This window comes from Myotis nattereri (assembly GCF_964212035.1).
Source record: "Myotis nattereri genome assembly, chromosome: 17".
Taxonomy (NCBI): Eukaryota; Metazoa; Chordata; class Mammalia; order Chiroptera; family Vespertilionidae; genus Myotis; species Myotis nattereri.
In genome coordinates this window covers 17,708,362-17,724,098 of record NC_138092.1, presented here as the reverse complement: position 1 = coordinate 17,724,098, position 15,737 = coordinate 17,708,362, and the positions used below count along the sequence as shown (strand labels likewise).

The 15,737-nt window shown below is 32.4% G+C and overlaps 1 protein-coding gene across 23 annotated transcripts in view; it reads right to left on the bottom strand.

The window, feature by feature from the left end:
- EMC2 (ER membrane protein complex subunit 2) overlaps positions 1-15,737 on the bottom strand; it is a 345,419-nt gene that overhangs the window by 314,704 nt on the left and 14,978 nt on the right. For all 23 annotated transcript variants that reach the window (XR_013997055.1, XR_013997056.1, XR_013997057.1 and 20 more), the window contains exons 6-10: positions 9,366-9,451; positions 9,161-9,220; positions 3,562-3,643; positions 2,802-2,912; positions 1,669-1,773 (exon numbers count right to left, since the gene is read on the bottom strand). Coding sequence is in view for 1 of the 23 variants with exons in the window: in XM_081111306.1 (XP_080967432.1) it covers positions 1,669-1,773; positions 2,802-2,912; positions 3,562-3,643; positions 9,161-9,220; positions 9,366-9,451 (444 nt within the window). In the remaining 22 variants the exon portion in view is untranslated. The remainder of the gene's footprint in view (positions 1-1,668; positions 1,774-2,801; positions 2,913-3,561; positions 3,644-9,160; positions 9,221-9,365; positions 9,452-15,737) is intronic.

Below are 15,737 nucleotides of genomic sequence, written 5' to 3'. Positions count from 1 at the left end.
AAAAGTTATCCTATTCTCTCTCTGATTCTCTAAAACTTTCTCCTAATAGCCAAGGAAAATTGTCTCCCTGAAACATGGAGAATAAGAAAAAGAATATAAAGTAACTCCATAAGAATTAAAGAGAAAAATAAGAAAACGACAGAAAAAAAATAGGAAAAAAATGAATAATATAGGACATGAGAAAAGAGAGCCAATAGACCAGTGGTTCTCAACCTTCCTAATACCGCAACCCTTTAATAAAGTTCCTCATGTTGTGGTGACCCCCAACCATAAAATTATTTTCGTTGCTACTTCATAACTGTAATTTTGCTACTGTTATGAATCATAATGTAAATATCTGATATGCAGGATGTATTTTCATTGTTACAAATTGACCATAATTAAAGCATAGTGATTAATCACAGAAACAATATGTAATTATATATGTGTTTTCCGATGGTCTTAGGCGACCCCTGCGAAAGGGTCGTTCGATCCCCAAAGGGGTCGCGACCCACAGGTAGAGAACTGCTGCAATAGACTTATAATTGGAGACCTGAAAAAGAAAACTTAAGCCTTAACTGGTTTGGCTCAATGGATAGAGTGTCAGTCTGAGGACTGAAGGGTCCTGGGTTTGATTCCGGTCAAGGGCACATGCCCGGGTGGCAGGCTAAATCCCCATTAGGGGCATGCAGGAGGCAGCCAATCAATGATTCTCCCTCATCATTGATGTTTCTATCTCTTTCTCCCTCTTCCTTCCTCTCTGAAATCAATAAAAATATATTTTTTTAAAAATAAAAAGAAAACTTAAGCAAACAATAAAGTATTTAAAATTATAATTTTAAAAGCAAATTTCTCAAATTAAAAGAAGACTAATATCCACATATTAAAGGGTCTATTGTATATTTGAAAAATTAACCCGAGAATAATCAACAAAACATACTGCAGTGCTTTAAAAATAAATAAAACATTCCTTAGGAGAACCCAGACAAAAAGTCTAAGTTACTTATTAGGGAAAGAAAATCAGGATGGTGTCAGACTTCTTGACAGAAATATTTTATCCTAAAAAACAATGGAACAATATGTTTAAAAGACTGTTTTGTAAGCTTCATAAAAAGCCAAATCATCCTTCAAATATAAAGACTATAGACAGATAAGTTGTAACATGCAAGATGTAAGAAGATATGTTTTTCCATGAGGCCTTCTTGAAGAATCTCCTAGGTATGAGCTTCAGAAAATCAGGTAAGATATGACATGTAAGGCGAGTACATAAACTGTTATATAGTCTGATTAGTTTATTTTTGGCTTTTCTTTCCTTTTTCATTATTTGAGATACCTCTAACTAATAGCACACGCACATACCCAATTTGCTTCTGAAATGCATCCTGAAATTTGTTTATCCTTTCTGGATTTTTCACAATTACTTTTTATTTGCCAAATACAGAACTACTGAGATTTCTAGATGGTGAGACTAATTATGAGATCATAATAGTAACAGGCTCCTCTAGGGAAAAAAAAAAGTTATTCTACAACTACAAGTTCATTCTGTAGTTAAAACACATTTGATAAAGGCCCAAAGGCATAAAAGTCCAATGACGGACATTTGGCTTTGTACTTTGTAGAAACAAAAACAACTAAAACATACAATACATTAACTGACCTATATCATAAAATAAAACTATTAATACTAACCTGATAAGCTCTGTTTATTTGACTAGCTGCCCAACTAGCATATTTCATGTTGTCCTTTTTTGTTTTTGCACTTGCTTTTGGATTAGAAGCAATATGACTTGCCGACTAAAAACAAAAAGGAAACATCAAAAACGAAATGCCATTTTTCTATCAAGATAATAAAAAACATGTAAGGTCACAGTTGCAATGGGATAACAAAGTTTTAAAAATTGTACCAACACAATTTGTTTTTAGAATAAATATAAAGTTAAATAAAATTGCAGTGTTTAAAAATGACAATATGTTTTAAAATAATGAATAATCCAAATAGAAAAGAGAAAGGATAGCTTAAAAAATATCGAAAATTATTTTATTAGTTGTCTACCACAGCTCTTAAGGGTAAAATTCCATTTCTTTCCTGAAAAGTATTTCATTTGTTTCTTCCTGACTCCATCTCTGCAATCAATTTTTTTCATTCATCCGAAAGTCCATAAAAAGACTAGGATAAATTAAAATTTCAAAGAACTGGCTTATTAAAGGAAAGTTTATTTTTCCAGGCATTTTGATTGTAGAGAGGGGCTCATTTTATATATATTTTAAAGCTCAGCAAATTCTTCCTACCCCAAAGCTCTTGTTAATTTAAGCTTGTCACTTGGCATACACAAATAATGGGAATATTTAATTACATGCTTCCCACAACTTCCAAACTGGTTTTCTATACCATAAAAAAATGGTTTAATTTGACATTAAAGATTTTATTTCTAATATGTCTTTTATTGTCATAGTTTAAAAATATCTCATACAATTTTAATTTAAGGTAAGAACCATAACAATGTTGGGAATAAATCCAAGAATATCAAAACAATTAAGAAATAGATAATATGGATTTTTATCAGTTACTATTTAATTTTATAAGGGAATATATCACTTCTGATACAATAAAAAATATTTTACAATGAAATGTCAAATAGATGGGATATATTAACATTCAAAAATAAAATTATGTTATAACCTATTACTCATAGTTAACTAGAAGGAAAAATGCATATGCTTATCACAGAAAAAAAACAAGAAAGCAGTGATTGAATAGGATAGTTAATGGAGTTTAAATGACAGATTTGGTAAAATAACATTAAACATGCACCTTAACTCACCATGTAAAGTCCAAACAAAGCTCTCATATTTCTGTTGTTCAGTTTCAATGCCTGTGCAAAATACTTTCTTGAAAGTTCAAGGTTTTCAAGTCCACCTTGGGTATATTTAACCTGTTAAAAATTTCAGAGTGCTGAAACTTGTTTATTTTACTACTTTGAAATATAGCATGTTTCATCATACCATAGGCATTAGTAACTGAAACAGATATTCTGTAAACAAATACAAGATGTTTAAAAATTTTCATCTTAAAGTTGTTAAAGTTAATCTAAAGTTTAAAGCATAACCTTCCCCAAAAAACTATTCTATTAACAGTCCTTAATAATGAAGTCCTTTTAACCTTACAGCATTGAATTATATTGCTATCCTTAATACTTAATGACAAATACCTGCTACTTCCCAAAATGCTGACCTTGATATGAATTTTCTAGAACATAAATTTAAAAAATCATAATCACTGTCAATGTTTTATAAGTTATTAAATGGTGACAACTGTGGCATAATTTGTAATTCAAAAAGAAAATAGTATACAAATAAAAAATACAAAGGATTTCACTGTTTTAAGCAGTGCTTTTAACTGAGAAGTCACTATTTCCATTACAGTATTAAAAATTTAAAACTTTTACTCCAAGTCAATTTTCATCAAACGCTTTAAATATTAATATACTTGCCTAACATTAATGACATAATCTTAGTTCCATTATAATACCCAAACCAACAAAAATAAAATCACATACAATTGCTGTTTTTGAAAACACTTACTTCAGCATATTGCTGGCAGTATAAGTGGTTGTGTGGATTAGTCATCATAAGCTCCTCTAAACAAAAGGCTGCTTTAGCATAGCTGAAAAATATCAGGGAGAAATTAAAAGTAACAAATTTTATCTTAGTTATGTCTTAAAATAGTTTTAAAACAAGTTTAGTGATGTTAGACATTTTATTCCCTCAATAACTGAAATAGCTTTATTATTAATAAAGGACTTACCCTGAATTCATAAATATAAATATTTAGTTTTTTACTGAAATAAACAAAGGCTTAAATCCTAAAGCAGCCCATGAATAATCAATATATGGTTATATATATATTTTTTAAAATATATTTTATTGATTTTTTACAGAGAGGAAGGGAGAGAGACAGAGAGTTAGAAACATCGATGAGAGAGAAACATCAATCAGCTGCCTCCTGCACATCTCCCACTGGGGATGTGCCCGCAACCCAGGTACATGCCCCCGACCGGAATCGAACCTGGGACCTTTCAGTCCGCAGGCCGACGCTCTATCCACTGAGCCAAACCGGTTTCGGCGTGGTTATATTTTTTAAAAATAGGTTACTACTATAACATTCAAATATTATTAACAACATAGGCTTCAAGACCTTGGATCAAATTACATATACAATAACTTCTAGAATTCCACAAATCATTTAATAAAATAATCAAATAGCTAAAGTGTAAGGAGGAAATAAACATTTTATTAAATACCCTCTATTCACTAAAAATCCTTTACAGACATAAATTTATCAACATATTCTATTACAAAGACTTGTCATTAGTTAAGTGTACTGTAAAATACAAAATCATAATAAAGTCATAAATTTCTAAACCTATAAAAAATAGACTTAGTGGCTTTGATATACACTCTGCTACTATTTAATCACGTGGTAGAGAAACAAAAATCTTGCTGAAAACCCAAGGAGAGAACTACTGCAAAGGGTTCTGGAAAAAATGGTTTTATACCAGGTAACTACAATTCCCTTCAATGTATTTTATGTTTAAAGTCATGTGACTATACTCACTATTTATAAGAAATTCTAAAGAATACAGGTGTCCTAAGATTTATTCACAGTGAGGAGGTGATGAGCGTACCAATTAGAAAAAGGTTATCTACAGTTATTTTTGGCATTTGTCACCGATATCCTATCTTTAAACTAGTATCTGATATACTTACTTTTCAAAATATACATGTTGCAGTTTCACACATGTGACTAATAAGAACTAACTTTTTTAAAAATATGTTTTATGATTTGAGAGAGAGGAAGGGAGAGAGAAATATTGATGTGAAAGAAAAATGTCAACTACCTCCTATAAACCCCGACCAGGAATCAAACTCGCAACCTTTCAGTGCACAGGACAACGTTCCAACCGATTCAACCAGCAAGGGCAAAATCTAACTCATATCACATCTTCACTATGTATTATTTTCTAGGTATTGGAAGTATTAACTCATCTAATCCTACCAAAACCCTAGGAAATAGGAAATTAATATTACCATCCTATAGTTAAGACCACTGAGGCACAAAGATTAAGCTGAAACCCAGGCTGTGCCACTCCAGTTAGTCTACACTCTTAACCACTATGCATACTGCCTATAAGCACTACACACCACAATGGAAAGTTGTGGTGGTGATGTAAGTAATGAAGATTGAATGACAACATAAAGACAGGAACAACAATCAAATCCAAAGGGTCTGAGGAACCAAAACTGCATGCATATTACCCCCAAATCACAGTATTTTAGATTTATGAAGGTTCTTATAAATAGACTAGAGGCCTGGTGCACGAAAGTCATGTATGGGTAGGGTCCCTAGGTCTGGCCAGCGATCAAGGCCGTTGGGGCCTTCCTTTGTTCCGCGCTGACCCCTAGTGGTCAGCGCACATCATAGCGAGTGGTCAAACACCCAGTTGGTTGAACTACCGAGGGGACAATTTGCATATTTGCCTTTTATTATATAGGATTCTCATCAAAGATCATGCAGCTGTTTAGCCCTTTCATTTTTATATCCAAAACCAGTTCTTGACATATGATAGGTATATAATGGGTGCCTGGATAAATGAATGAACAAATAACTGAGTTAATGTCTAGAACAACAAAAGTGTTGATATGTAATTATCTATCTGATATGTATTTATTATTCTAGAAGACAAGGGAAAGTGGCCTCTAAACACCTAACTTCATCAAAAAGACAGTTCCCTTCTAAATGTTTCTTTTACTAAATTAAGTTTTTAAAAGTTCTTCTGATCCTCACAAAAGCCTATGTATAGGTTACATATTTGTCCCTAGACTGCTTTATCAACATTATTTTTCCTTATAACATTTTAATAATTCTATTTGTTATGAAATTGTACAATAAGGCTAGGCCTACAAAAAGGAACCATAATCACTATCATAATTAATTTATAATACTAGCTGGTTCTTACTGATACAACATCTAGTTTTAACTACAAATCAAGTAAAAAACTTAAGTGTCTGTTTAAAATATGTATTTTTGTTTTATAATATGTATTCGTAATGCTAACAATACATATTATAAACAAAAATATATATGTTATATATATTATATTGTTTTATATTTAAAGCAAGTAAAGTTCTCAACATGGACAATTGGTATAACATATACCACTTGAATAACTAAATACACACTAGAATTTATAAATCAGAAGCAAAGTTAAATAAGGGTAACGTAAAGATATAAAAAAATTCATGGCAGAATTCTATTTTCCCTTTTCTCTCTCTGTACTGAATAGGCTTATAGGAATATTCTACTGTGAAAATTTAGAGTAAAACATTCTAGATTTACACTAGCAATGCTGCCTGTGACCTATTGTATTTAAAATAGCTTATAAACTATTCATATGCAGAAAATGCCAAAATGTTAAATATATCTAGCAATTACTAAATTGCTACATTTTGCCACTGTGTCCATAAAACTGTGCTAAGCTGACATCCCACAATAATTTACCACACACACACAAAAATCCTACCTACTATAATGACTTGCCCAAACAAAATGAATTAAGTGAACAGATTCTGATTTTCATTTCAAAAAATGTGAAGATATTTATTTCTAAGTACTGTACATCTGAATATTTCTTCTAAGTTCTCAATTCAAAAAAAAATGGTTATTTTGTGAATGAATACCTTCAAGAACAAAAAGAGTTTTGTGATACAGGATAAAAGGGAAAGCTGAACACAATTATCATTTCCTCTGAAAAGAAATTTTTCAGGTGCTTTTCTGTCTTCGTAGTTTTCAATTTCTTGAGATTTTTTTTATTTCTCTTAAGTGTACATTCAACTCTATGTCAATAAACTCTTTAGAGATTCAAAACAAAGCAAAACTAAATGTGGGCATTACAAGATGAAGCAAATATTAAATTTAATGATGGGTTAAACATAAAGTATAACCTATTTGAGAATTAAATAAAGAAATATTAGAAACATGCAAAAGAGAGGTGGTATGTTTATATAGTTCTTAGAGGACAGAAAATATACAAGCAATGAAAATGGACATATCTGACCATCTAAAAATAAAACCTGTTTTTTAAAAATCAGTATTAAAAAAACAGAACTACCAAGCATATATTTCTGAAAGAACAAATCTTCCAATCATTTATATAAAGAGCTCTAAAATAAATTTTTTTAAGGTATAAATAATTTTCACCTAAGAAAATTTGCAAAGATTAAAAAGAATGATAGCACCCAATGTTGTTAAAAGGGATACTAATAATAGCTGGTTTGAGAGTGAACTAGGAACAAGTAATCAAAATCCCTGAAAATGTATCTATCATTTAATCAAGTAATTCTACTTCTAAGAATGTAGCCCAAAGAAACAATTAAAATAAATCAGTATAGCATTATAGTGGAAATGAAAAACAACCTTTATATTCACTTAGAAAATTAGTTAAGAAAATTAGATTACATTTAATAAGATGGAATAATATAAAGCCACTGAAATCACACTGTGGAATGTTTACTGTGATAAAAAAATTTTGACACTATAACTAAGTGAAAAACATTAGGCCACAAAAGATAATTCTATTTTAGGTTTCTGTGTGTCTCAAAAGGTATTAAAAAATAAAAAATAAACTATAGTTAACTTCAGATGATGCAAGTAACACATGACTTTTGTCTTCATCTTTACTCTTTATTGAGTTTTCCAAATTTTTCTGCATTAAGTATTCCTTTAATTAATAAAATAATTTCCTTGATGATTTGAAATGTGTTTAAATGCTTTTAATCACAGATCTCCATAAGGCACAAAAATATTTTAGATGACTATCATCTGTCTTACTAACAAAACTTCAATTTTTTTTTACTGCATTCTTAAAATTCAGTTCATGTTATTTAAAATATATACTGTATACTTCATAAATATGGATTTAAAAAATAAGAAAATGACATTATTACCATTTAAACCAAATGGTAACAATTATCAAATGGTAATTTGGTTTAATTACCAATCTCACATGCATAAGAGAATCCTAAATATGGTCACATATGTGGATATACAAGTATACACACATCTATAATGAACATGATTTGGAAAATAATTTCCTAAGGGAAACTAAAGAGAATCTGAGAGTCAAAATATGGTAGAGAACTGGAGACTGCTTCCCAAAATATAGTACATTCATTAAATGATGCTATAATTTTAATTTTAGCCCTCAAAAATCTCAGAATTATGCAGTTAACTACTTTAATTCTCCATTTCACATTTTACATATAAAGCCCTGAACAAAGGCAAGAAGCAAGTGTCTTCATTCTATTTTATTTCCTGTGTCAGCTATTTGTAGTATGAGAATGAGATTAACTATTCATGCATAGTAAGAGATGTGCATAAGAATCTGATTCTATTCTCTCTATAAGAAGGAAAGAAACAATGTGATATACTTCAGATTCAGAAGAACTAAGGGGGGGTGGGGCGCTTGCCTCTGGATGGAGGTTAGCGTTAATGCTGTGTTATTAGAAAACTTGCACTAAGACTGGGCTAATCCTCTCACACTGGGATTTCCTCCTGTCACTGCAGCAATAAAAAAGCTAACAAAAACATTAAATATCCAATAAGCCAGTTCCTACAGCATTCAACATTCTTGATTATTCTTGGTTTTTTACCCAGGCAACAGGATGCTTCTCTACTTTAGAAGACTTGATTCTCTTAGTACTAAGGCTAATAAATGCATACAATTGACAGAATTTTTAAACAGCAGAGAGTATAATACTCTTTGTATTATAAGAATAATTTGAACTCTAAAAATTCACAATTTTGATTTACTAAAATAACCTTAGCTCAGCAAATGCAGGCCTTTCTAATTCCAAAGAATGCCTTATGCATTTTAAAGAAAAACTTATTTCCCCAACAAAAATAATTTAGTAAAAAACAAATGACCAAGTTAAAACAATCCACATATTATATCCAACAAATCATGGATTTGTTATTTTTTCATTTAACTATTTATTTTGTTCATTTAAAATGGCGTGATTCATACCTTCTCACCAATCCTTCGGAAACCACTAGACCTTTTGAACTTAGACAGTGATGAAAACTGCACTCCTAACAAAATTGTATGCGTACTTAACAACTTACTCATGTTCATTGATATAAAGTTCTGCAAGTTCATGCCAGGCTTCTTGGTCTCCAACAAATCTGGTGAGGGAAAAGGACAAAAAGAGTGTGTACATATTTGGTAAATAAACAGCATGTGGGCAAAAAGGAAAATCAATGCAAATTCCATTTTAATTAAAAAAGATTTCTCAGAACAACAACACACATTCCTCTTGAAAACACTCACTGTTCCAGATATTCATTCAGTTCCCGAATGGCCTCCACATTTTTTCCCTGGGCTTTTCGAATGGCAATCTTACGCTTTCTTGCAGCCTATGGGTTGACATTAATAAAGGATTAGGCGCTTATGATTCCCTGGGTTTTTGTAAAGAAGGTAATTTGACTGTGCAAATTATTATCTCAATGCCAGTGAAACTCTATTGTAGAACTACTGCTTAGTGGAGATTTATAAACATACCCCATGACATCCCACCGGGGAATTCAAACATTCCTCTAACAATCACATATGCTTTACTTTTGATGTACACATATATGCATCATTTCATTCAAATAAATAACCATCCAGATTCTGATAATTACAAGCCAGCAGGGAATCTTAATCTTTATCCACCCTAAAATCCTTTACTCTGTCTCATTCATAGATCTGTATCTTAAGAGACAGAGGAATAGTTGAGATTAAGAAAAAAAAATCTCACCATGGCCACTTGAATGCCATTATACAAATATGGCTTCTAATAACTTTTTCACAATTTTAAGAGAACAATCTACTTATGAGTCTTTCAAATGAATCATATAGGCCTGAAAGACATATTTTTAAATAGACAAAACAGTTAAACTTGCATTTTAAAGTTTTTTAAATGGTAAATATCAAAATCAGGGGAGGGAAATGGGTGGAGGGGGGTAAACAGGAAAAAAAGGGGACATCTGTAATATTTTCAACAAAGTTAAAAAAAGATTTTTTAAAAAATCAATGACATTTATTTATTCATTCATCAAATATGTACTGGACATCTACTATATGATAGGTACTATGCTAGACAATGAAAATATAAAGAGAAAGATACATCAATAAAAGAAAAACAATAATAGAGTATTCTAGAGAGTGTTGTGATGGAGTAGATCCTAACATGCCTGCAGCAGAGTGGAAGAGGTGGAAGGTCAGGAAACAAAGAGGGTCCCAAATGTGACACCTGAACTGAAATAGAAAGGCAAGTAGACATTAAGAAAGCAAAAGAGGAAATAGTGTGGAAGACATTGCATAATAGGAGGAACACTGGAGCAAAGGCATAGGAGACAGCGATATTGTGTGTAATCAAGACTATGCACTAAGGCTGCAGTGAACAGTCTGGGACTGGAGGGCATTATATGAATTATTAAATTTACAACCCCTCCATCTCTGTTTATTTTATTCAATGCAGAAGGCTAAACAATAAAACACACTAGGGCCAGATTTAAGCTTATTAATTATAATTATTGTTACTTTTTTATATAAAACATACTCCACAAGATGCAGACAATGGAAGTAAAATAGATGGATCCTCTTTAGACTAACAGAGCTACCTGTCAAGGAGGGAGAAAGGTGGGAGATTTTGCTCTGAAGAAGTAAGAATAAAAAACAAAACAAAACAGAGAAAAATCAAGAGACTCTCCAGTGAGACCAAGAGCAATATTTACAATAATAGCAATAACAATATTTCAGTAACAAAAAAAATAACCTACATGTTAAAAATGTGCATCTTCGAATATTTGGCTCAGGCCAAAGGCCTAACACAATGCCTGCCACCCAGAAGGTACTCAAACATATTTGAAATAATTTCAGTGTGTAAAACAATGAAAGCACCATAATATATGTAAAATTTAGAAAGTCTCAAGAATTTATAAGAAATGTAGAAGTAAAGTTGTAAAAGTAACGCAATCCTAGAGCCTTTAGTGAAAATATTAAACTTCAAATGAAAGCCTTATTCGAAGCCCTTCTGAAAACAGGTGAGGAATAAATTACCATGTAATTAAGAAACTAATTTCTTTTGGACATATAATACTTAATTTCACCAATCCAACAGCATTTGAAACAAATTTAATTGTTTATTCTTTTCATTTTTTATGATATTTATTCCACACGGTAGAGCACAGAGTCCAGATTTTGGGGAAAAAAAGAAACTAAAGCCCAACTATTCTCACTTATCAGCTTTCTAATCAAGGGCAAAATATTTATTGTTCACAGACCTCAGTAATATCACCAGTCTCCAAGGGTCATGGTAAAGCAACTAAAATATGCAGAATATAATGGTATTAATTAAATGAATGCTATCTTCCTTCTTTATACCTTTGCTTTGTGCTTAACATCTGTGTTTTAAGCCTTGCCAAAAGCTCTACTTATGAGATCTTTAAAGAACTGGCACAGGCTTGCTTAGTTTGATATTGATATCTTACCCCAAACCTTACAGGATTTGCACCAGCTGAGATGAGATAATTTATATAGATACAATGAAACGTGTTGAAAATAGTGCATCCAAGTATCACAATTCAGACAAAAGTCAAAGTATAAACCTGGATGGCAACTAATACTTCTACAGTCATAATAAGAGGTACAGTATGAACACTGTAATGGACACCACTATGCAGAGTATGAGTTTCTTGAAGAAAGGTGTACTAAAAACACCAGTCTAATGTTGTTAACCTCATTTTCTCAGTGATTTGAAACAGAACCATTTCTCTATTGTCGAACATACATCAATATTTTTAGGTCAGCAGCATTCTGCAGAATATAGTTTATAAAGCACTCCTATAGTGTTTCAAGGATAATTAATCTTTTAAAATGTCTTTTAAAAACAATTCTTTTTCTAAATGATGGAAAACAGAGGTTTAAACAACATAAATGCATCAAAAGAGATCAAATTAGAAGATCTGAAATTTCTGATTCGAATACTAGATCCTCCTATAAAACTACTTGAAAGAATCTGAAATATTTCAAATTAAATAATGTTCTTTTGAATTATGTGTATTCCTGGTGAAATATAATTTTATAATGTAAAACAAACAAATTCAGTATTAAATTTGTAATAGCCTACTTTAAAAACTGTTGTCTACCTAATACACACTTCACAGTGAGGTATAAGAAAAGATTTTAAATATGGAGCTTTACTAATCAATTTGAGAAACATGCCCAAAAAAATCTCTACTATATGAGCAATATAGTGCTTAATCATGTAAAACCAAAGGTATAGCATTTTATCTCCTAATATTCTGAAGTTTAAAACAAGTTTTTAAGTGGTAACTATTCAAGTATGTAAAGCTAGTTTTCCTAATGTGAGAGTTTAAAAACCACCTGCATGGCAATTACTATCATACAGGCAATAATAATTTATTACTAAGTCACATAATATACAGCCCTTTCCAGGTTTTGAGAAAAATAACACCATGTTCTGACATAAGAACCAATCTTTATTTATCTTAATCATTTAAAGGAACATTAAGCAGGGATTTCATTTCTGGTCAAGATGATGTAACAGGGACCAGATTTACCTGCTTGTCTGAAACAACCAAAGAACTGGACTAAATACATGAAACCTTGTATTCAGGGAGAGGGAGGGGGATAGGGAGGGGGAAGGAGAGAGAGAGAGAGGGAAGGGGAAGGAGGAGTGTGAAGGGGAGGAAGAAGGAGAAAGAGAGACATTGATTGTTTGCCTCCCGAAAGCACCCCTACCAGGGCTGGGGAACCTGCATCCAAAGTACGTGCCCTTGACCTGGAATCAAACCCGAGACCATATGGTCCGCAGGTCAACGCTCTAACCCCTGAGTAAACCAGCCAGGGCCATGAAACAACCATTTTAAACTGCAGGACAATGGGCAGCAAAAGACAGTAATTCCTGAGAGGCAGGAAACAAATGAGGTGAGCCCTATTTTTATTGCCCTGGCTTGCTGCCTTAAGAGAGTTTCAAGGGTGCTGTGCAGAGAGGAAGAAAACCAGATTGAGCCCAGCAGACTCTGAGATCAGAAGGAGCTGAGAGTAGAAAGATCAAAGAGGTTAGCATTAATAGGCTAGAGTACTGGAGGGAAAAAAACACAAGACAGAATAAAGACACTGGAAGTTCCCCTTGAGGAGTACTCAGCTTGGTATTGATCAGTGCATGTGTGAGAAGAAACTACCCAAGGCCAAGGTAAGAACCATCAAAAAGGTTTTGGGAGCCCAGCCAGTGTGGCTCATGGTTGAGTGTATGAACCAGGAGATCACCGTTTGATTTGGGTCAGGGCACATGCCCAGGTTGTGGGCTCGATCCCCAGTGTGGAGCGTGCAGGAGACAGCCAATCAATGATTCTCTCTCATTGATGTTTCTATCTCTCCCTCTCCCTTCCTCTCTGATATCAATAAAAATATACTTTAAAAAAAAAAAAAGGTTTTGGGGAGCCCTGGCTGATATAGCTCAGTTGGTTGGGATGATGCACCAAAAGGTCACGTGTTTGATGCCTGGGTTACAGATTCAGTCTCTGGTCGGAGTGCAGCTGGAGGCAACCAGTCAATGTTTCTCAGATCATATCTCTCTCTCTCTCTCTCTCTCTCTCTCTCTCTCTCTCTCTCTCTCTTCCCCCCCACCCTCCTAACTCCCTCCCTTTCTCTCTCCTTTCCCCTCTCTCTCTAAAATCAATAAAAACATATTTAAAAAAAATATTCAACATCACTCATAATATAAATTATAATAACAAGGTAACATTTTAATCAATCAGACTAGCAAAAGTTAAACATGCCATGTGGGAGGGTACAGTGAGAGAAGCATCTCCTCCACCATAGAAATGACTGTAGACAGCTAAAAAAAAACCTTTATGGAGGGAAATTTGGTAACTCCTATCAAAACTTAAAATGCATGTAACTTCCTGACAGATATTTTACTCCAGGAATCTATCCTACAAACAATATCCACTGCAACACTATTTCTGGGAGGAAGACATCAGAATCAACCTAAGAGTTCGCCAAAAGGGTCTTAAGTAAAACTGTTTTTCATGAAGACAGACTATACATCCATGCAATGCAATGCTATGCAATGCAGCTTCTCAAAGGATGATATAAAGGTTGTGCTGACATGGCATGACCTTTAAAATACACTGCTAGGTAAAGTATACCACCATTTGCATTTTCAGCAATTCTCCCTATCAAAAGGAGAATACATAAACATGCGCACATATCAGTAAGTGTATAAGAAAAAAATTATCTAGAAAAATACATAAGAAATTACTAACAAATGTTTGACTAAGTGAAGGAGGACTTGAAATCAGGAATGGGAGGAAAGACTTATTTTTCCTCCACACATTGTTTTGTATTATTTGTAATTTTTAATCTGGGTATAAATTACTTTTTCAAAAGAGTATTGCAAAAATTTTTTTAAATAGATGGGGAGAATGTGTCCCATTTCAGTAACTTCCCAAAAGAAAAATTTAAAAACTTCTATTATAACTACTTTATTCTTTTTGCCCTAGGTAGGCCTTATGCTTTAATGTTAAAACTTACTCATGCCATTCATGAAATACGATGGCTTTGTCTCAAGCCTCACTCATCTTTCAAAGCTTACAAGGCTCAAAAATCACACAGCAAATCATCAAAGAATCAGGACTTAATAAGTCTATCTCAAAGTCCATAATCCATTCATTATATCATCCTGCCACCCTAAAAGCAAAGTCAAGGATGGTGTTTAATTCATTCTTCTATTCCCAATACCAAACACTCTGCAAGCACTCAACAAATGTTTTTTGAAATAACGAATGCATAAAGAGAGCTCCTTAAAGCTTGAGTAACAGCCTCATTTCTATAGTGGTTATCTAGGAGCATAGATGCACAAGACCAGTAAAAGAATCACATAACCACTTTTAGACAAAGCAAAGAATTACAGTTACAAGCTTGAATTAAAATTACAGATAAAAACAGAACTGGACTTTCTCATCTTTGAGATAATAAAGTTGCTTTGGAAAAAGAAACTGTGATGTCTTCTAAATAATAATTTGACTACTTAATATAAGTAAATTCTTTCCCTAATACACTTTTTCAATTCTAGGTCTTATATGGCTTTGTTATTTCCTTCAATGTCTACCTCAGTATTTTCTAAGGAAACAGTAACAGAGTCTTTAATTCTTAGTAATATCAACACTTTGTGACTTATGAAACATAATCATCATTTACAGCAGGACAGAAGGGACTGAGTAGAGATTAGATAAAAAATCTCTTATAAAAGAATAATACATTTAACAGCTGATTTTAATCACCTTGTTCTAAAATATTCACCTAACAAGTAAGAAATTTAGTTACTACCACTTCATTCATAGTCAATGAGGGGACCCATTTGAATTTCTCTTTTGGCCAGTCTTAAAGCCATAAAACGTAGAAAGTACTACAAAGACAGACCAATATATAATTACATATTATTTTAGGTCTTGAAAAAGTGAAATAACTTATTTAAAATATCCTCAACTTAAATTGACACAAAAGTAAAATGTCTGATTCCTAAGTTCAAAAAAATAAATTATAAGCTATTAATTTTTAACTTAATATGAGAAAAATATAAGAAACAAACTTTTTTTCAGAAACTTGATTTCATTTTTTCAATATACAGGG